The sequence below is a fragment of the Cervus canadensis genome, chromosome 11, assembly GCF_019320065.1.
Source record: "Cervus canadensis isolate Bull #8, Minnesota chromosome 11, ASM1932006v1, whole genome shotgun sequence".
Taxonomy (NCBI): Eukaryota; Metazoa; Chordata; class Mammalia; order Artiodactyla; family Cervidae; genus Cervus; species Cervus canadensis.
Window position 1 is genome coordinate 37,948,490 of NC_057396.1, and position 20,338 is coordinate 37,968,827.

The following is a 20,338-nucleotide window of genomic DNA, read 5'->3' on the forward strand; positions in this document are numbered from 1 at the left end:
GGATCCTTCCTGTTGAGAATAGATTGCCTGAAGATGTTCTGGAGCTGAGGAGAAGCCCATCAAACCTCCTAAGCTGACAGGCACAACAGCAGACTGAGGTGTAAATATGTGTGCAAAGCCCACACCTCTGGGTTTCCTGAGTCGTGAATCAGCCAAGCTGAGGCTGCCGGTCACACAGCCTGAGCAGCAGTGATTTGCATGAGTACTGAGCTGACTTACAGCCTGGAGGAGCCTTCACTCTTCCCCTGGAGGATGTATGGGGCTGCATCAGCAAGACTTGGACCCTAAAGCCTGATGTCTGTCCTCACTGGTCACCCAGAGGAGCACCAATGTTTCTAGCATCCATGTCTGTTTTCCAAGGAGGGAAAAAGAAAAAAAAAACCTCTCTTCCCCTGGTCTTTCCTTCCAGTTGAAGAGCAACAACCAGAGGAGGGAAGCCTTTCTAAATAACCTGAGCCAGGTCATATGAGGCAGGAAGACTATTTTCAAGCAGAGGGAGTAGTTCGTGCCAAGGCACTGTGGCACCACTGAGCTTGATGTATTTGGGAACTTGATGTGTGCAGAGTCTGGCAGAAGAGTCTGAGAAGCAAAAAGAGGCCAGGACCTGGCATGCCAATATCAATGGCAGGGGGTGGGGAGTGGGAGTGGGCATAGGGAAGCTGGTACTGTAGGCATTTACAGAAGCTTAGACTCCTAGGATCTCAGGATCGTGGGTCTTGGTATCTGAGAATCTCAAGATTTTGAACTCATAAAGTCTTGGGCTCTTCTTCCTGAGATTTTGATCATCAATTTTCTGAGCTAGGCAACACTCAAACTCTCCAACTCTGGCACAAGATAAGTTAGCACCAAAATTCTGGTTGGTCTCTGACTTAACTGCTAGTGGCAACTGTCCTTCCCCAGTGCCAGCACGTGGGCCAGCCTCTGGGATCACGTTTGCCTGCTGGGACACCAACAGGGCCTGTTCTCAGCCTGGATTTAACCTGTGGTTAATGGCTGGACTCCAGTATATTCCAAGGCTTTGAGTTCTTGGTCACATCCTCCCTAGAAGCTCACAGGGGGCCTACCTACCTAGTACTCCTGAGCCGGAGCAGCTGGACAGGAGCAATGTCCACTCTGCCTGGACCCCCAACATTCATGGCATTTCTAATAAGTCCTGGAATTCCTGCTGAGAACCTTGAGAATAGCAGGAGCATTTTATGTCCTTCAAGCAGTTTCACGGCATCTGTGCTGGGGCTCACCTTTAGTTCACAGGGGTTTCCTTCTCACGTGGCCCCAGAGAGGGCAAAGGCAAGTTGGTCCTTTTCCAAGGTTTTCTAGTCCATGAGGACAACTGAGGTCTGTGAGTCTTCTTTTCTGATTTTCATTTTCTGAATTACTCATGGTGGAAACATAAGAGAGCGGATGGAATAGAAAGCCTGGTGCTCTGGCCCTGGGGGAAGAAGAGCTGGGTTCTTTTGCTGGCTGTTCATAATTGGGCAAATCTGGGTGTGGCAGGAGCCAAGCGGATGTGAGCGCTCAGAAGCCCCTGCCTGGAACAGAAGGGTGCTGGAACACACGCCTATCCCCAGACCATGCCTAGGCCCATGGGGAACAGCCAGATGGGTTCAAGCAACCTTATGTCTTTGGAGCCACAGTGGATTTGCCAGGCATGACTGCACTGTGAATCCACAGGTAACAAGCACTCAGTCTGAGGCCCTGTTCCCTCATTTCTTGATCTTGCTTGCTTGAGGATTTGTATCCCAGAGAAACTGGATTTTGTGTATGAGTGATCTATCGGCCCTTGCATCAAAAGAAAGCTGAGTCTGTCAGTCTAATTCCTTCCCTTGGGTTCTAAGGATACATAGCTGTAAAAAAAAAAAGACTGTTTTCCTCCCGGAACAGATCTGTGATCATAGAACACTGCTGCAACCTGGGACACGCGGCTCCTTTGGCAGACGGTGGGGCAGGGTGACAGACATGGTCTGTCCAATCCGGCAGATGTGAGTTTGAATCCCTGCATGTTTTTTTTACTGTCTGTGTTATTTTGGGCTTGTCATTTCAAGTCTGATCTTTGAATTCTCTCTTTTATCATTTGGAGATAATCTTCTGTGGGATTAGGGACACAGATTCAAGGCTGCCTATGTTTGCATCCCAGCCTAACTCCTCTAGCTCCACCTCTCTCTGCTGGGGTTCCCTAATGTATGGAATGGAAATTACAGTACTGCCTACCTTGAGTAGTAGTACAGTCGTTGAGAGGACTGAATCAGTCATATATAAACCCGGTTTGGAACAGTGCATGGCACATGATAAGCACCAAATAAATTCCCATTAGCTATAAATGTCATTGTTGGTAGGGTGCTAGTGAGATTTCAATATGACGAAAACCTAGAATAATGTACAGCACTTCAAAAGTGCTTAATATATAATTGCTGAATGAATGAATAAAGAACGGGATGGATTGAGGTAAAGCCCTGAGCGCAGTGCCCATTATGTGTGAGTGAAGGGAAGCACCCACAGAACCACAGGCTTTCTGCCTTGGCCACTGGAACCAGTGTGCTCAGCTGACCTGGACCGCTGCCAGCTGATCATCCTTCCCTGACTCTGCACATCTGTTCTGAACTTAAAGTCAGTAGCATCAGGTGAGTAGCCCGAAACCAGCTATGATGAGAGAGTATTTACACTACAGACATTGGCAGATGTTATAAATCAGGTTTCCGTTTGTTGAGAGGGAGAGAAAAAGAAAAAAAAAAGAGATGGAGAGTTAAACATTGATTGGCACCCAACGCACATCCTTGACTGTCCAAGGGACCATTTATACATCATCCACCTCAATCATCTTTAGAAACCAGGTTCTGACCATTTTGTTGCAAGATATAGGATCTTTGGGAAAGTAAGTCATTTAGGAGCAGATAAGAGGCTGTTAATGGATGCTAAGAGCTTGGGGTTGGAGACCTCACTAAGTGAGGAGTACATATTTCATGCGGGTTTTGGTGGTCACTCATGCCTGGCTATGATACAGAAGACTAGACCTGGAGGCAAATGGCTGGGTCTATTAATAGGTGGTAATTCTGGGACTTGGAATAGCTGAATTAAAGCCTGGAAACTCCCAGGAAGATTGTGAAAATCTGCCTGGACCCTGTGAACATGTTTTATATGCTGTCTGTGTGGCTCCTAGGTGGAGCCTTTCTCTAAGTCCTTAGTAAGGAGAACCATTAAAGGTCATTCCAGAGCTACTTCAGTATCAATTGACTTTGAAGAAGTGAAGCTATTAAAGGAGTATATGGAAGAGAAGAGGGAATGGTGTGGAAGGCATTTGTAAACTGCCCAGGGTTTGAAAGCCTGTCCAGAGTGATCTTAAAGAGCAATTCACAAAACAAGGCTGCTCTTGGACTGGAGTCTCAGGCTGGTCTATTCTTCTGGGGTTGAAACTGCTCAAGCCCAGCTCACCATCATTCATCAGCAGGACCATCTGAGTCCACAGTCTCCCTACAGATTCTTTAGGGGTCAGGGGGAGGGGAGGGCTGGCATATTCTTTTATTTTTTAGATCCCCCGGTGAGTGGATGAGCAGCTAGGTACGACAGCCATTGCATCCAAATGAATAATGTCTCTTTTAAAGTGTTTTGACACATCATTGGTGTTTCAATGGCCCTAAATGGCTTTAGAGGAAAGCCAGTTAATCTTCTGATCTGAGGAAGATCAGCTACTGTTCACTTTTGAAGGAATAAACAGAAATGTGTTGTGCTTTTAATCTTCAGATTAGCATCATTGGCAACTAGCAATTATTAGCACTTGTCAGTGGGGTGTTCACCCACCCCTCCCAGGCAACTGGAGGGAGGGGGTGGCAACTCCAGTCTAGGCTGGGCTTTGGAGGACAGCACTGAGCTAGTGGCAGGACTGGGTGGCATCAAAGTGTACAGATGGGGAGAGAGGGCAAACAAGAGCGTGCCTTGAGCAGAGGGCAGCGGGGGACCTACAGAGGACTGTCCAAAGCATTTGATCCAAACATGACTATGTAGAGAAAACAACTGCTAACTGAAAGGCCTGCAATCAAAAGCAGCCAGGTGGAGCCCATGGGTTTGGGAGAATGAAAAGGACAACTATCCAGCAAGGTTGTAGGGGAGACTCTTTCAGATTCTGAACCCTCTTCTGTGGGCTGAAACCACACATAATTCTAGAGGAGGCTCCTTTCCCACCTGTTATAAAGCTGCTGCTGCTAAGTCACTTCAGTTGTGTCCAACTCTGTGCGACCCCATAGACGGCAGCCCACCAGGCTCCTCCGTCCCTGGGATTCTCCAGGCAAGAACACTGGAGTGGGTTGCCATTTCCTTCTCCAATGCGTGAAAGTGAAAAGTGAAAGTGAAGTTGCTCAGCCAAATCCGACTCTTAGCGACCCCAGGGACTGTAGCCTACCAGGCTCCTCCATCCATGGGATTTTCCAGGCAAGAGTACTGGAGTGGGGTGCCATTGCCTTCTCTGTTTATAAAGCTAGTCTTCATTTATTTCAGTTGTTACCAATCTTAGCTGCCCGTCAGAATCTCATAGGGAGTTTATACATGTTACTGAGCCCTTTTTATAGGAGCAGCTCCTACTTGGTTCCAGCCAGTTGCTGCCAAGCAGGATTGCCTTGCAGACCAAAGAAATATAGATGTAGGACCAGAGCTGCCAGTTTGAAAACTCATGCGTGCTCAGATTTCCAGAATGGGACCTCCGTTCATCAAGGGCTCTGCAGGGTTTCTCGCACTCAGCACTGCTGACACTTTGAACTGGGAAACTTTTGATTGTGGAGGGCTGTCCTGTGCACTGTAGGATGTTTAGTGGCATGCATGCCTGTAGCACCCTCTCCAGATGTGACCATCAAAACTGCCTCCAGACACTGCCAAATACCCCCTCAAGGGCTGAGAATGTGGCAAAATCACCCCCAGGTGAAAACCACTGGGCTAGGAAAGTAACAGAATATGAGTCTTCTAACTTTAGCCTATGCTCCCCTGTCTGCCTACCCACTGCTCCAAGCACTGCTTCTTAGGCTCAGGAGGCCCAGTCATGTAGGAAGACTCAGTGTCGGGGAGCACTGACTCAGTGCCCGGAGTTCTTTTTCGAGAATCTCTCCCTTTCCTGCTCCTCATTCTCTCTCACCCCTCCCTCCTCTCTTCCTCCCTCCCTCCTTTCTCTCTCCCTCTCTCTCCCCATCTCTACCCAGTCCCCTCTCTGTGTGGACTGCAGCACATGCCTTTTAAACATCCAGCAGAATGAAAGCTCTTTACAGACGATCCTGTTCACAGCTAGAGCCATAGCAGCCAGATCAATAGCTGGTACATAGCGAGTGCTCAGTGTTTGCTGAATGAATGAGTGAGTGGCCTCTCCCTTCATTCTCCCTTTTCCCAAACCTCCAGCAGACAAGAGAAATGATTGTCTGAGGACTGAGAGAAGGATGAGGAGCTGGACCTGGTTCTCCAGACAAAGCTGGGCAGGCTGGTTTACAAGGATGCCTGTGCAGCCATCTTTCATAAGTGAAGCCCCATTGGACGTCAGTGTCCTGATCCTTTATTTTCCTTTGTGCAAGAGATAAAGAGTATCTCATTAGGTTTTTAAATCAGATTAACAGCCACTGGTACCAGACTTCTGTTCAGCTTGCATTGTGTTTCTTTTAGGGTGTCTGTGAGGAGCTAATTGCTTTTTATTTAGCAGTACAAGGGGCATATATAGGCAGGGAAGAAAGGGCTCTGTCTGACCAGCCTGGTGAGTGTTGCATTTTCACTTGGCATCTAAGTCTGAAGGGGGAGAATAGCAGCTTGCACTCAGCTGGCTCCAAGAGGAGGCACGGGCTGGGGAGGGAGGGGAGTGGCCTGTGACCTCCTAAGAGCAGAATGTTGTTTCATCAGCACGGCTTCCAGGAGTGCTGATGAGCAGAGGTCGTTCAGATGTCAGCAGAGCAGGGATTTGCGGACAGCAGGAGAGGCTGAGGAGCAGCACAAGCAGGAGGACACCTGGCCCCATGCAGGGTGCAGATTGTATTCCTCTGTCAACACTGGCGGCTGAGTTAACAGCTCTGCCATTGAGTCCACATCTGACAAAGTCACAGAGAGCAGACTCCCTGCCTCCACTTTCCCAACAGGTTAAAACAAACGTGAAGTATGGCCTTCCCCTTCTTTCCACATTTATACTCCTGTCCTGCTCTTATGATAAAAATTATTTATAGATATTTCAAAAAAACAAAGTAGCTACCAAAGGTAAAAGACCGTGCAGCTTTTAGACCACAACTTGAAAATTAAAGCTTTAGCAAAAGCAGAGAAGCAAAAATGTTGATAGAACCCTGTGCTTACTCATTATATTGTCTCTGAGCTTCCTAGCAGCCTTGGCAAAAAAGGCAAACATAACAGGTTATGTGTTTGTGTTTAAGTATAAAGAAAACCTCAAGTTCTTTATATGTTTTTTTGAGCTAAGTTCTGAGAGGTATTCCATGTATATATAAAATAGGCAATATCTTACACAACAGTTTTCTAGCACAAGTCAAAATGTTTTTTATATTGTTCTTTCTTGCTTTGGCAGTTAGCAAAGTTTAAAGGAAAACATGAAAATCTAATTAAGTAAAGGGACTTTTCCAAGACTGAACCAGTGTTGTCCAGGGTATTTCAGGACTTTAAAATTTTGTTTAATAGCAGTTGTTTGGTGGGGGCTAAGGGAATCCTCTCTTCCAATCAATAGCTAATATTTGAGATACAACAGACTCAGAACAGAATCTTTTTTCCTGGCTGGTCCACCAGAAATCTTTATTCTGGTTAACAGTTAGCAGAGCTCAGAGGGACAAAGGGGCAGGCAACTCCTACAAGAAGCAAAGCCTTCTCATCTCTTGCTGCCACCTTCTAAGCTGGCTCTTCTGCGTCTGGTTTCATTTCCTGTGCATCAGGAATTCACAATCTTATTTTAAACCCAGCACTGTTCCAAGACAATAGATCCCATTTTATTAGTTTTTGTGTAAAGGAAACCACCCCAGAAGATCATGGCTTAAAACAGCAACCATTTGCTGCCTCATGATTCTGTAATAAGCCCAGCTTGTCACTGCTCAATGATCAGCTAGGATCACTGATGTGACTGCGATCTACAGGTGGTTGAAGGATCCAAGATGGGCATACACATGACTTCCTGGGAAGTCCAATGGTAAGACTTCATCTTCCAATGCAGGAGGTGTAGGTTTGACCCTAGTTAGGAAGATGAGATCCCACATGCCTCAGGGCCAAAAAAAACCAAAACATAAAACAGAAACATATTGTAGCAAATTCAATAAAGACTTTTTAAAAAATGGTCCACATTAAAAAAAAATAAAATAAAATATCCCTGATGGGCTTTCCTAGCAGTCCTGTGGTTAAGACTTGGTGCTTCTACTTCAGGGGGAGCAGGTTTGATCTCTGGTCAGGAAACTAAGATCCCACATGCTGCACAACATGACAAAAAAAAAAAAAAAGATGGCCTCACTCATACCTGTAGGGCCTCAGTGAGATGACCTGAATGACTGGGACTCCCTGGGCTGCTCATCCTCTAGGAGGCCAGCTTCCTTACTTAGGGCAGCAAGTGAGCAAAGGCAGAAAAAGCTGCAGGCCTGGCCTAGGCCTGGACTTTTCACAGGGACCCTCTGGCTGTATTCTGTTGTCCCAGGGTCAGCTGAGAATCAGTGTGCAAAGCGGCCGCCCAGGATGAGAATTCAGAGAGATGGGATTCGTGGCACATCACTTGGTGGCAATGACCCACAGACAGCCCTGCCCCAGCAACACCTCAGAAACAGTGGTCCCCACAGGCAGTGTCCTCACCTGAGAGTGGGGAAGGAGACCAGAGATCTATCCTCCCTGGGGGCAGGGAGAGGGGTCCTTTGGTGCTAGCCCAGTCTCATTCCAAGTTGTGTGCACTCACCACTTAATGACCACCACCAGAAGTCCAAACATCAGGCTTTGTGAACTCTATGTAAGATCTATGAAGATCCTTTTTGGATCCACGAAGAGTGGACTTTTGAAATGATGAAACAGTATGTATTTTAAGAGGCCTCCTGGCAACCATGCTTGAATCCCTTGTAAATGTGTAAGGGGTACATTGACCTATGCCGCTGTACCAATGGCTTCCTGCCATTACTGAGACAGCCGCATCCGCAGGCCTCCCCAGTCAATGGGAGAGCACAAGGTCATTTTCTTATTGGCTAGAGTGAGCCGCACAGCATGTTGATGTGACCCAAAAGTCAGCTGAATTTTCTCTGGGCTGAATGAGAATGCCTGACAGCCCCCACTGAGCCTAGCCCCAGACAAGGGTCACACTGTTTGAAAGGATGGGTTGAACAACAACAAAAGCCACATGCTCATCACATTTGAAGAAGCTGGAAAGCTGGTAGAGCTAGATAACAAAGCATTGGATGACAGAATCAAGGGGAAAAAGCATTGTGACTTCAGAGAGGTGCTGTAAATCTTTGAAAAGATTGAATTAAAGGGGTGTAAATGAAAGATCCTTGTTTTGACTTGGAGCACTGGAGTACACATATGCATATACACAAACATACATGTGTGCATCCACTCACACCTGCATCCATCCACTCACACCTGCATCCATCCACTCACACCTGCATCCATACACTCACACCTGCATTCATACACTCACACCTACATCCATGAAGAGATGGGATGGAGGAGGCCTGACTCAGCAGCATCACATGAAGAGAATCTAAGTATATGTTTCTAGTAAGGTCAATTTGTGTCAAGAGTAGGCAGAGTTAATGTGACCTTAAGCTATGATGATATTAATGGGTACATCAATTCTAGATTCAGGGAGGTGATTAGTTCCCTCTAGTCTATACAGCTCAGTTTGCGCCAGAAAAAAAATAGGCCAATTCTAGCTTTGTAATTTGAAAGCATTAGAGAAAAGCTTACATTTTTAGAAGAAGTTCACCATGATAAAAGAACTTGAACTTACAAGAAATGAGGAAATACAAGGAGGAATTAAAGACATTTGACCTAAAGAAATTCACAGCAAGGACTTAAGGATGGTCTTCAGCTCTAAAAGGTTGCCACGTGGAAGAGAGACTTGATCTGCCCACAATGGTCCCCAAATGAGTGGAAGGTTGAAGGACTGTGGCATTTAAAGAGTAAAAGGGAAAAAAAAATCTAATACCTGGAATAGATTGTATAGGGTTCTCTGTCATTGTAGGGGCTGGATGATCACTCATCTGGATCCACAGAGGGGATTCAAACCTTAGATGGGTAATTGGTTCAAAATGAACTTCCAAGTCCTAACTCTGAGGTCTTGGGATTCCCAGGAACTTGACCAAGATCACAGAGCAAGGGAGTAGTTGTCTAGCACAAAAGTCTGCCTCCCTCTCAGCTTGTTTGCCTCAGATTCAGTTTTCTCATCTCCTTAATGGTAACTCAAGCAGGGGTGCAAAAAGCAGCCTAGGGGCCACATCTTACCCAGCCTTTTGTTTGGCCAGCATCATGTGGTAAAAGACTTGAAACCAATACCTGCTACCAATTCCAGCAGTAGCCATCGTGTTCTGTTGCCTTTCCTGGATATGAGGCCACAGCACACATCTGTATCTCCTATTTGGCTCCCGTGGCCTTGCTGCTTGCAGACTTCAGAGCTGGGGGCAGGCCAGAACAGGAAGAAGTGGTCCTGGACCAGAGCATGTAAAGAGGGCTTTGTCAGCCAGAGATGGATCCCTTGATTTCCAGGGACAGTCAGCTCCCCCAGCTTTTATAACTCCCACTATGATGGAAACTGTGAACAAGAGAGAAAGTGCTATGCACTTTTCACAAGTGTCACTCCCATTTAATCCTCATAACAACCATATCTGTTCCCTGGGGCTGCAGAGTACAAAGCATCCCAGACTGGGTGACAACATAAATGTATTGTCTCACTGTTCTGGAGGCTAGAAGTCCAAAATCAAGGTGCTCCCTCTGAATATGGGAAGGATTTGTTCCAGGCCTCCTCCCCAGCTTATGGTACCCTCAGATGTTCCTTGGCTGCTAGATGGCCATCTCTGCATCTCTCCACCCTGTCTTCCTTCTGTATAGTCTGTCTCTGTGTCTAAATTTCCCCCCTTTATTAATATAAAGACACTAATCCTATTGGATTAGGACCTAATGATCTGTCTTAACTTGATTAAATCTGTAAAGATTCTATTTCCAAATAAGGTTGTGTTCTGAAGTCTGGGGTTAGACCAAAGCCTTTGGGGAGAAACAGTTCAATCCATAATAGTCTGCCCTCTAATCCTCACCCCCTCATTCATGTCCTTCCCATGTGCAAAGTACATTCACTCCACCTGAACATCCCCAGGGACATCAAGCACTGGTTCATAACAGGTCACAAGGCTGATTCCATGGAACATAGAATTAAAATGCTATGCTGCTGACTCCAAGTGCTGTCCTCTTTCTGCGACCCTGTGCTCCCACCAGGAGGTGCGCCTGCCGTTTGCCAGGTGCTGTGCCCGCTGCCCCCTGCCCTTTCCTCACTCCTGGCGGCCGCCTGTCCAGCAAGACCCAAGACTGGGCACCAAGGGACAGGCGGCGCTCAGCCCACCTCGGTCTGACATGGAGCCTGGGCGTGGGCAGGCTGGGGAGATGGGAGGAGGGGCCATTGGAAATCAAGTCCTGGCGAGGTGCTGCGGTTGGAAGTGGGTGAATGGGGCCCGCTTAGGCCACTGTCTGGGAGGAGGGAGGTGCCATAGAGTGTTGCCTGAGCTGCTATGGAAAACACAATGAACGTGCTGCCCTGTTCTGCTGCTGCGGGGTCATATGCAGTTATGAAGATGCAGGGGAATTGGATGTTTAGCCAGGCCCAGGGACACCCAACAACAAATCGATGCAGCCGCTCACACAGCTCTTGGTCATCCACTTCCTTGAGAGATGGAGTTCCAGGCAAGGACTGGGTCCCGAGCTATGATCTTTGCACATGGAGCTTTCTCTGGGGGTTGGGGAGGACTGATGGAGAGCACTGGGGAAGAAGGAATACCCTGAACAGATGAGAAAGAATGGGGCTTTTGAGGTCATTAGACCTGGCTTGAACTGATCTCCCACTCATAACTTCGGGGGGTTGGACAAACTGACCAACCTTTGGAGCTGCATTTTCCCAAGGGCCTGTTGTGAAGGTTAAATGCACCACGTGTGTGAAGCAGGTGACCCTCTTCATGTTGCTGCACATAATAAATACTGATTTCATCTCTGTTTTTCTCCTCAAAGCTGAGCTGTGGCTGGCCATCCTGGGGAATGCCAAGGAAGACCTAGGGAGGGGACTGGCCCCTCCTGCCTATCTCTGGGGGTCAGCTCACCCTGAAAGGGTGAATGTCTTTATCATGCTAACACTGCATTTTCTCCCTCACAGAGGAGCTGAAGGAGAAGTTGACAGAGTACGTGGACAAGGTGAATGGCCAGAAGCCAGGCTTCATCAAGGTCGTGCGGCACAGCAAGCAGGAAGGCCTCATCCGCTCCAGAGTCAGCGGCTGGAGGGCCGCCACTGCCCCCGTAGTGGCGCTCTTTGATGCCCACGTGGAGTTCAATGTGGGCTGGTAAGTGCCCATCAGGAGCTGAGGAGGATGAGTCCCAGTGTGGTCCAGGATGCAAAGCCCACTGGGATCTCAGTCCTGATGGGGGGAAGGAGTCAACATCTGAGTGTGTGGGGGACCAGGACACCAGGCTGGCCCTTCAGGGTGGGAGAGAGTCAGGGATCAACAGATCAACACACAGTGTCTCAAGGGTTGGTGGTATAAGGGCCGACGTGGTCCTCTAGGAGACAAGAGTAAATGCCCGGAGCACAGCAAGAGTTCCAGCCCAACTAAGGGCCAGGCTGTGACCCCTGGGAAAGGGGAGCTGGACCAGATGTGAGTTAAAGCCCAGCCCCACAGACAGGGCCAAGACCAAGAGAGCAAAGGGAGATAAGTACCCTGGGCTCCCTTCAGATTCCAGATCAGAGGTAGCACAAAATCTCAGATTCCTTCCACTGGTAAAACTAGGTCTTAGAACACCTTTCTTTCTCTGACCAGGGTTGCTCGGGTGCTGGGCGGGGCAAGGCCTCAGTGGCTTCAGCCAAGCAGGGACAGGGCATCTGATGTCAACATCCTGGCAGGGTGAAGGTCTTGCTATGTGGTCCACTGGAGTTGGCTTTGCAGAGAGCTTGGGTGTGGGGGGACCCGGGTGCTGGGCATGGCCGAGTGTACCGCCTTCTTAGCCACTATGCCTCGTGGCATTGGGGTCTGCTGTCCCTCTTGAACTCTGAGCATCATCCTCTGCCTCCCTGGAGTAGAGTGAGGAGGGCCCTTTGGCAGGAGGGAACACCAGGCATGCACACAGCATACTTTGACATAACGGGTCGGAATTAAGGCTGCAATGCAGTCATTTTTTTATAGCTGAAGTCCCTGCTTGCCATGTGTGACTGTTTAAAAAGCATTTTCATTGGATTTATGGCCAGGAGAAGAGAGGGACACTTACTATTTCAAGCAGATTTGAATAAACAATTATGCAACAAATGCATTATTAATGAGAAGCTTATCATTCCTGTCTGCAAACATTTTACTCGCCTGGTACCCCCAGGGGCCCTGGACTCTGTGGAAGCATGACCCCCCCTCACCTCTCCTTGGGCAGTGGGGTTGCGTGGGGTGGGGGTGGCATGCCTGGAAGGACTGAAGAAGCACCACACGACGGGTGGAGACAGGTTTGTTCTCACCTCCGTGTGTCTGCCGTCCTCATCTGCTTTTTCCTCCTGGGTGACACGCTGAATTTTAGCAAAATCAAAGCCCAAGTTGAAAGCTTCCCGTGGAACCTCAGAACTGTTTCTTTCTTCTTTCTTGAGTCTTGGTTTCTGTTTTTTTCCTCTAATGGAGTAAAGGAAACCAAGCAGACATCAGGATCTAAGGTACTAAGAATCTGTCTGCTCAGCCTGCTTCACACTTAATGAGGAGTCCAGCCTCGTGTAACCCAGCAGTGTGGGGGTGGGAGGCAGAGCAGGAGGAGGGAGCCAGCAGTCCCTTCCTCCTTCTGCGGGGGAAGGAGCTATAGAAGGTGCCAATCTCCCTCCCCCTCCTCCTTGCCCAGGGCTGAACCCGTGCTCACCCGCATTAAGGAGAACCGGAAACGGATCATCTCCCCATCCTTTGACAACATCAAATACGACAACTTTGAGATAGAAGAGTACCCGCTGGCGGCCCAGGGCTTTGACTGGGAGCTGTGGTGCCGCTACCTCAACCCCCCCAAGGCCTGGTGGAAGCTGGAGAACTCCACGGCCCCGATCAGGTAATGTATTCTTATCTGATGAGTCTCGCTGTGTTGACTTCCAGACAAGGGCTCCCTGCCCAGCCTGGCCCTCGTTCCCCAAACTCCAGCCCCATTATGGGGCAAGATGGGGTGGTGGAAAGAAATGACCTTCAGTCACAGCTTACAGCCTCTGTGATCCCTTTTTAAAAAATTTAAATTTATTTATTTTTTAACTGGAGTATAATTGCTTTACAATATTGTGTTGGTTTCTGCCATATATCAACATGAATCACCCATAGGTATACATACTGATGATCCCTTTTAAAAATGCTGTGGCATCCAGAACCCATTCAAAGGCTCAAAGTTATTCATTTCAACACATTGCTGTGGGACACCTGCTGGGTGCCAACTACTGTACTGTGTGCTGGGGATCTATAGCGATCGCCACTTGATTCCTGCCCTCAAAAGCCTAGAATATAGGGAAGACAGAGAAAATAATTGGAATAACAAATTATTCCTTATGCTGATGGGAAGTGTGGGGGTGGGGCTCCTTTATAGAGAGTGTAATATTTACACTTGTTTTCACGGGAAAATAGGAGATTGCAAGGTTGGAGCAAGGACACTCATATTCACAGGGGCAGAGTGAGTTCATAGACACAGAGGAAGCTCAGAGGGTCTGGAAGGAAGAACAGGGAGCGGGCAGCCCCAGGCAACGGGGCTGGTTCACCCCATGGCACTCGTATGCCTGGCTGATGTTTGAACTTACCCTGCAGGACTCAGTCCAAAGTGGCTTCAAACTGCCATCCTAAGATCCCAAACTCTGTCTTTGCTGCTGCCTTTAGAGACACTCAAGTGACTCCTCTATGTGGCCTTTACCTTATGGGTCAGGACTCCTGAAAAAGCCAGCCATACCGGCCTTTATTTCTACCTGGTTAATCACTGACCAGGTGCCTTTATGCTCCCTGCAAAGCCCTGGCCATTAAATACACAGATGGCATCAGAAGGTGGCCTAGGGGACAGTTCCTGGAATGAAAGAGGAGATTAGAAACTGATGTTGCTTTGTATTTTGTGAGGGAGAAAGATTATGAAAAATATAATTGAAAATGGGTGATTATTATCTGGGATTGCATTTTCCCTTGCCAGAAGAAAAAAGCCATATTCATATTTAAAACAAGATGGAAGAGAACTCCACCTATCTTTCCTCCATTGTCTCTGTCACCTATCTGTTAGGCCTGTGCCACACTTCTGTGTTATTACTAATAAATGTTTGCTGAGAGACCACCGTGTGCAAGGGCCTCTTACACATGTGGTCTCATCTGCTCTTTGTCATAACCTGGGGACAGCTCACTGTGTCATTCCCCTTTTACAAAATAAGGAAAGAGAGACCGACAAAGGGGAATGGCCCTGCCAAAGGCTCCAGCCAGTGAAGACAGGATCCAAACCCAGATCAGCTAGATTCCACACCTAACTTTCATCCTCCCGGGCACTGAACTGGTGTGGCTGAATTCTATCCCCAGGTCTGTTGACTGCTATTGGTGGGGAATAGACCATCACACATCGAGCGTTCTTGCCAAAGTCTGCACTGGTACTAGCTGCTTCTGCTCCCCTCATCTCTAAATGTATCAGCCTGGACTTAATCATTAAACCTGCATTCTAGGTTCTTGACAGAGAATATCATCTGAACCTCAAATATTCCATCACCTAATCGTTATCAAAAACTTAACTGAAACAAGAAGGAGGAGGGAGGGATAAGTTGAGAGATTGGGACGCACATATACACACTACTATATATAAAGTAGGTAATTAATAAGAACCTGTGTATAGCACAAGGAGGGCTTCCCAGGTGGCGCTAGTGGTGAAGAGCCCACTTGACAATCAGGACACATGAGAGACGCTGGTTCAGTCCCTGGGTGGGGAAGATCCCTTGGAGGAGGGCCTGGCAATCAACTCCAGCATTCTTACCTGGAGAGTACTGTGGACAAAGGAGCCTGGCAGGCTACAGTCCATGGAGTCACAGAGAATCGGACACGACTGAAGCAGCTGAGCATGCATGCACACATAGCGCAGGGAACTTCATTCAGTACTCTGTAATGACCTGTATGGTAACAGAACCTAAAAAAGTGGGTATATGAGTATATATAACTGACTGACTTGGCTGTAGAACAGAAACTAATGCAACATTGTGTATCAACTATACTCCAGTACAAAACTTGATTTAAAAAATTTAACTTTAAATTATGTTAATGGAAGACTTTGGAAGAACATTCTTGGTTTTATACCCCATAGGAAGATGAAGATGCCTCACAGCAAGCTGTGGGTTATACACATGTATCTTGCCCACCTTGGTTCCTATTTCCTCGGAGCTATACTTTAATGCTTTGCCCACACATGATGTAACCTGTAAACAGAGCCCAGAGAGATCTTCTATTGAGTTCTAAAGGGATGGCTTTGAGACTGGTGTTCACTACATCCCAAAGTGGCCTCTTTAAGAGGACTGACATGAGAAATTTCTTTCAAACTGAAAGCTTTCTATTCCTGAGAAATTAGTATAACATTTCCACATGGGAACTCTGAATCTTATTTCTAAGGCCATGTGTGTTTCTCTTTGGCCACCAGGAAGTTTAGGGCCAACTTTGTGGGTCTACTTTAAGAACCATGAAGAAGACTCATGCATTCTAACTGATCCCTAATTTGGGGTGAAATTTTAGCTTTTCAGACATTTATCTCTTTTTTTTTTTTACAATGTATTTTACTTTTTCTTATAAACTATTTCTAACCCTTTTGGGAATGAGGCAAGATATAAATCAATAACACTTTCAGGCTGAGTGGGTCCACTTAATACCCTAGCCAGTTAATAAGTAATAGACTGAGGATGCCTGTGCTTTTCCCAGAGAAACTATTTTAGATTCTGTTCTTGCTTTGACTGGGCCTGGCCATGAGGGGAAGGCTCCCTCCTTTGTATCCTGGAATGCCCTGCCCTGCTCAACACTTCAGTAACATCAAGGAAAATGCTGAGAGTTAACTCTGCAGGGTCGATGTTTTAAAATCACTGTGCACTTAGAGAGGGGATTCTCTGGGCTTCTTCAATGTGCAAGTGCATCTTTTAAAAATGATCTTTTGAGTTCCAGTTATGTCCCAGAGGTTTTCAAGTGCTTTACATTATTTAATTTAATCCTTGTGAGGTTATAGTTGATTGTATTTGATAGATATGGAATCAGAGGCTCAGGGAGGCTAGGGAACTTCTTTCAAAGATGCACAGCCAGGATGGGAAGCCTTTCCGCTAGCACTCACCTCTAAGGGCAGGTCAAGCACCCCCCACCAGAACTCAGCCTAAAGGAGCAATGGATTGGGGTGTATTGACTGCCCTGGATGCCTGCATGCAGAAGCTGAGGCCTTTCAGAATAGAAGGCTGTAATTTGAGAAGGGGACGACAGAGGATGAGATGGCTGGATGGCATCACTGACTCAATGAACGTGAGTTTGAGTAAACTCCAGGAGTTGGTGAGGGACAGGGAGGCCAGGCATGCTGCAGTCCGTGGGGTCGCAAAGAGTCGGACACAACTGAGTGAATGAACTGATTGACTGAATTTGAAAACAGGAGGGGCAGGGACCCCAAGGCACCAGTCTCTCCCCAAGCAGCCTCCTGCATCAGCATTCTCCAAAGAAATGGCCTGCAAAATAGCTGTTTCTCCACCTTGATGAGTTTCCAATTTCAAATGAGTCCATTTGCATTTGAGTGACAGTTTTCTCATCACTGAGTATTCTTCATTTCTCCTTTTCTTTCTCTTCCCCTCCAGTTCCTCAGCCACCGGCTGATAAGATGCCGCACAGGGGCTAGAAGCGGTGGCAGTGTGCGGTGGAACAATTTAATGTTATTTGTGTAAGATGATGCTCTCAGCAGAGACGCAGCCCACTCAGCCTCTTGCTGATTCACCTAATGTAAATCTCCTCGTGACAGTCTGTGCTGGGTGTCTGTACACAGCCGTGAGCCCCGCAATCACGCTTACTAGGAAAGGCCTTTCAGTTCCTGGCCCCGCCAGCTGTTGGCGCGTTGCTCCCCCTAAGACCCCTGCTGAATTCCAACCCAGACCAGCCACCTAGGCCCTGCCTGTTGGATATCTCCCCCTGGTGACCCACAGGCACCTTAAGATCAGTTTTCCCAGCATGGAATACCTCTTCCTTCTAAAACCAGCTTCTTCTCTATCCACCTATCAACGGCTTTCACCCCATCATCACCCAAGCAGAAGGCCAGCTGGTATCTAGATTCCTCCTTCTCACCCTCAGAGTTCATCTGTCTCCAAATTCTGCTGATTTTACTTCAATATATGTCTTTAAACAATCCCTATCTCCGTTCCTGGTACTCCAGCCCAGGTCTTCATCATTGCTCACCTGGATATAGCAATAAGCTTCCCAACCGGATTCCTCGATTTCTACCCAATCTCCTCCAATCGATCACCCCACGGCTGCCAGAGTATTCTTTTTACAAACACAGATCTGCTTATTACCACTGTCTGCTTAAAATTCTTCGTTGACATTCCTTTATCCACAGATAAAATCCAAATGATTTACTGTGCTATCCAAAGCCCCAGCTCATCTCTCTATAGGGACCAAGGTGAAGGGTGGGAAAGTCATTGTGGGTAAACAGGTAGCAACAGAGACCAGTTATGTGGTTCAAAATGCAGGGGTCAGGACAGCCAGAGATACAGACGTGTGGTCAAGACTGGCAGACTGAGCGTTGCTTCTCTGGTTGACACACAGGCAGGCACCATCAGAAATGATGGCTGGTCGCAGGACAGGAGCTGTCTGCCTCTGTCCTCGTGGAATAGGCTCCCTGGAGTAGCTGGTGAGGATGACCTGGGAAGGCCACTCAGAGAACGAGGCTCACACTAGTTTTGGCAGCAAAGGAAGGGAGAAGGCCAGACCCTCCTGGCAGCAAGTCAGCATTGCTCTTCCTGCTCTGTTGACCCCCAAGAGACGGCCCCGCTGCTAACTGCCCACCATCTCTCCATGCCCTGCAGGAGCCCTGCCCTCATTGGCTGCTTCATTGTGGACCGGCAGTACTTCCAGGAGATCGGCTTGCTGGACGAAGGCATGGAGGTCTACGGAGGGGAAAATGTCGAGCTCGGGATCAGGGTGAGCAGGGTTTCTCACCAGGAAGGCTTGGCTCAGCTCCCCAGTGGGTGAATGAGTCCAGGGGGTGCAGAAATTTGGCTCAGGGTTGACGGTGGGGGACTGATACTGAATGTCCAGTCCCTAACCTTGGTCCATGCATATGTGATCAGGGCTGCTGGGGATGGAGTATAGACACAGGTTGGGACCTATAGAATTTTCAGGAAGAAAAGAACATCAGAAACTGTTTTGACTGAGGTGGGAACATGAGAGAGTTGAGCTCCCAAATCAAGGAAATAAACCTCTGTGTTGAAACCAAATGCAGGTTTCTCAGGGAGTGAGCAAAAGGGAGCACCAGGAATAGAGGGGTAAACAGGAGGGACCCTCAGAGTCTCTTCTCTTCACTGTCACGTCCCCTCGGGGTTTCTCTGTCATTCTCCATCTCCTCCACGGTGGCCCACAGAACCTTCCTAAAGACTTTGCCAAGAGAGTGCCACAGAGAAATAAACTCATGGAGTATAAATAGCAAAGCACAGCCAGGCTCAGTGCATGCAGGTTCCCGACCCACCACGTTGTGGTCAGACCCTCAGGCAGGTACATGCCTCACATCACTCTCCAGAGATATCCACCATCCCGCCCCAAAGTACAGGGCCCTTTGCAGCTGTCAATTGTGTGGTATGAATCCACACTCGGCACCATTTATTTTCTCATCATATAGGAACGTTTCCAAGGCACTGACCCCTTTTCTCTGAAAAGGTAACTATGAAAAGGTAACTCTAAAAGGAACCCTTCCCCATGGCTGAGAGACACATTCGATCCCTTGGCAGATGACAGCAATGTGATCAGGGATACAAGGAAGGACCTTGCCCTAGAAAGGGAAGACCACCACTCTGTCCAGTTTGTGGTTCTCTCCTCCTGCAAAGAGCAGTGTGTAAGCTGGACTTGTCCCCACTGTGGTGCCACTGTCCTCTCCTTGGGGATCCTTAAGCAGGTGGCACACACGCATTACAGGCTTGCCAGTCCCTGGCCAGCCCTGCTGTGTTCATGGCCGTCGTCCGAGCTGTTCCCCCTCACTGCCAACCCTCCATGCAGGCCACCTGGCATCTGCCTGGTTCCCACCAGCAGCCCCACTCTTGCCCCTTTGACGCCGGTGTCTGTATCTGGCCATCTCCTGTTCCTGATCCCCAGTTTCCACTCAAGGACTCCAGCCTGGATAACCCTCCTCAGCCATCCCCACTACCCACTGGGCAGTCAGCTGGCACTGGACAGCCCTCGCCCTTTCATGACAGGAGGCTGGGCATCTCCAGTGAGCATCTCACAGCAGCTACAACGGCCTGGCAGGCTGCATCGGTCTGACTTGTCACCCAGACTTAATGCTAGGGCTTTAAGTTCTGGAGGTTGGAGCGGCTTGTCTGAAGCCAAGCTTAGAGAACACTTGCAGACACCTGTATTCACTGAAACCCAAAGAAATTGCTTTGGAAGCAGTCAAGATACATGGGTTCGTTGGGGAGCTAATGTATTCATAGAGGACGGAGCCTGCATAATCGCCCTCATTCCTCTGCTGTCCCTACCCTGGTCATTTATTCACCATTTGCGTCCTCACCATCTCATTTCCGCACGCTCCTGGATAAATGCTCGCCCCCAAACATAACATTTTTTTCACTAGAAGCTGCTGCCGGGAATTGGCTGAGCAGGCAGAACCGCCTCTAGTCACTTAGGCTTTCTGGGTAAAAATGTCCGGGAATGGAGAAAGGAATTAGATTTGTGAACTCTGCCTCCAACATATATGTGAGTCAATCACAGAGTGGTGGGAGATTTCTGGCTTTTCCCTGCCTAGATTATTAATATAAAGCTGTTCTGGAGTGTGGGCCTGGGTGAGGCTTTCAAATACTTGTTTAAAATTTGGGGGTTTTGTGCTGGGGGTGTAAAATACAATACAAAATTTTGCCTGGCTTTTTTTTTTTTTTCCTGTCTGTTCCCTCCTGTTTGACTGAGGTGAAGTGTCATGGAGTTGAAGGAAAGGTGGTTTTTTAAAG

The 20,338-nt window shown here is 48.0% G+C and overlaps 1 protein-coding gene across 1 annotated transcript in view; it reads left to right on the forward strand.

Moving 5' to 3' along the window:
• Positions 1-20,338, forward strand: part of GALNT18 (polypeptide N-acetylgalactosaminyltransferase 18) — a 339,213-nt gene that overhangs the window by 221,514 nt on the left and 97,361 nt on the right. The window contains exons 4-6 of the mRNA XM_043481917.1: positions 11,330-11,513; positions 13,036-13,233; positions 18,212-18,326. Coding sequence (XP_043337852.1) covers positions 11,330-11,513; positions 13,036-13,233; positions 18,212-18,326 — 497 coding nt within the window. The remainder of the gene's footprint in view (positions 1-11,329; positions 11,514-13,035; positions 13,234-18,211; positions 18,327-20,338) is intronic.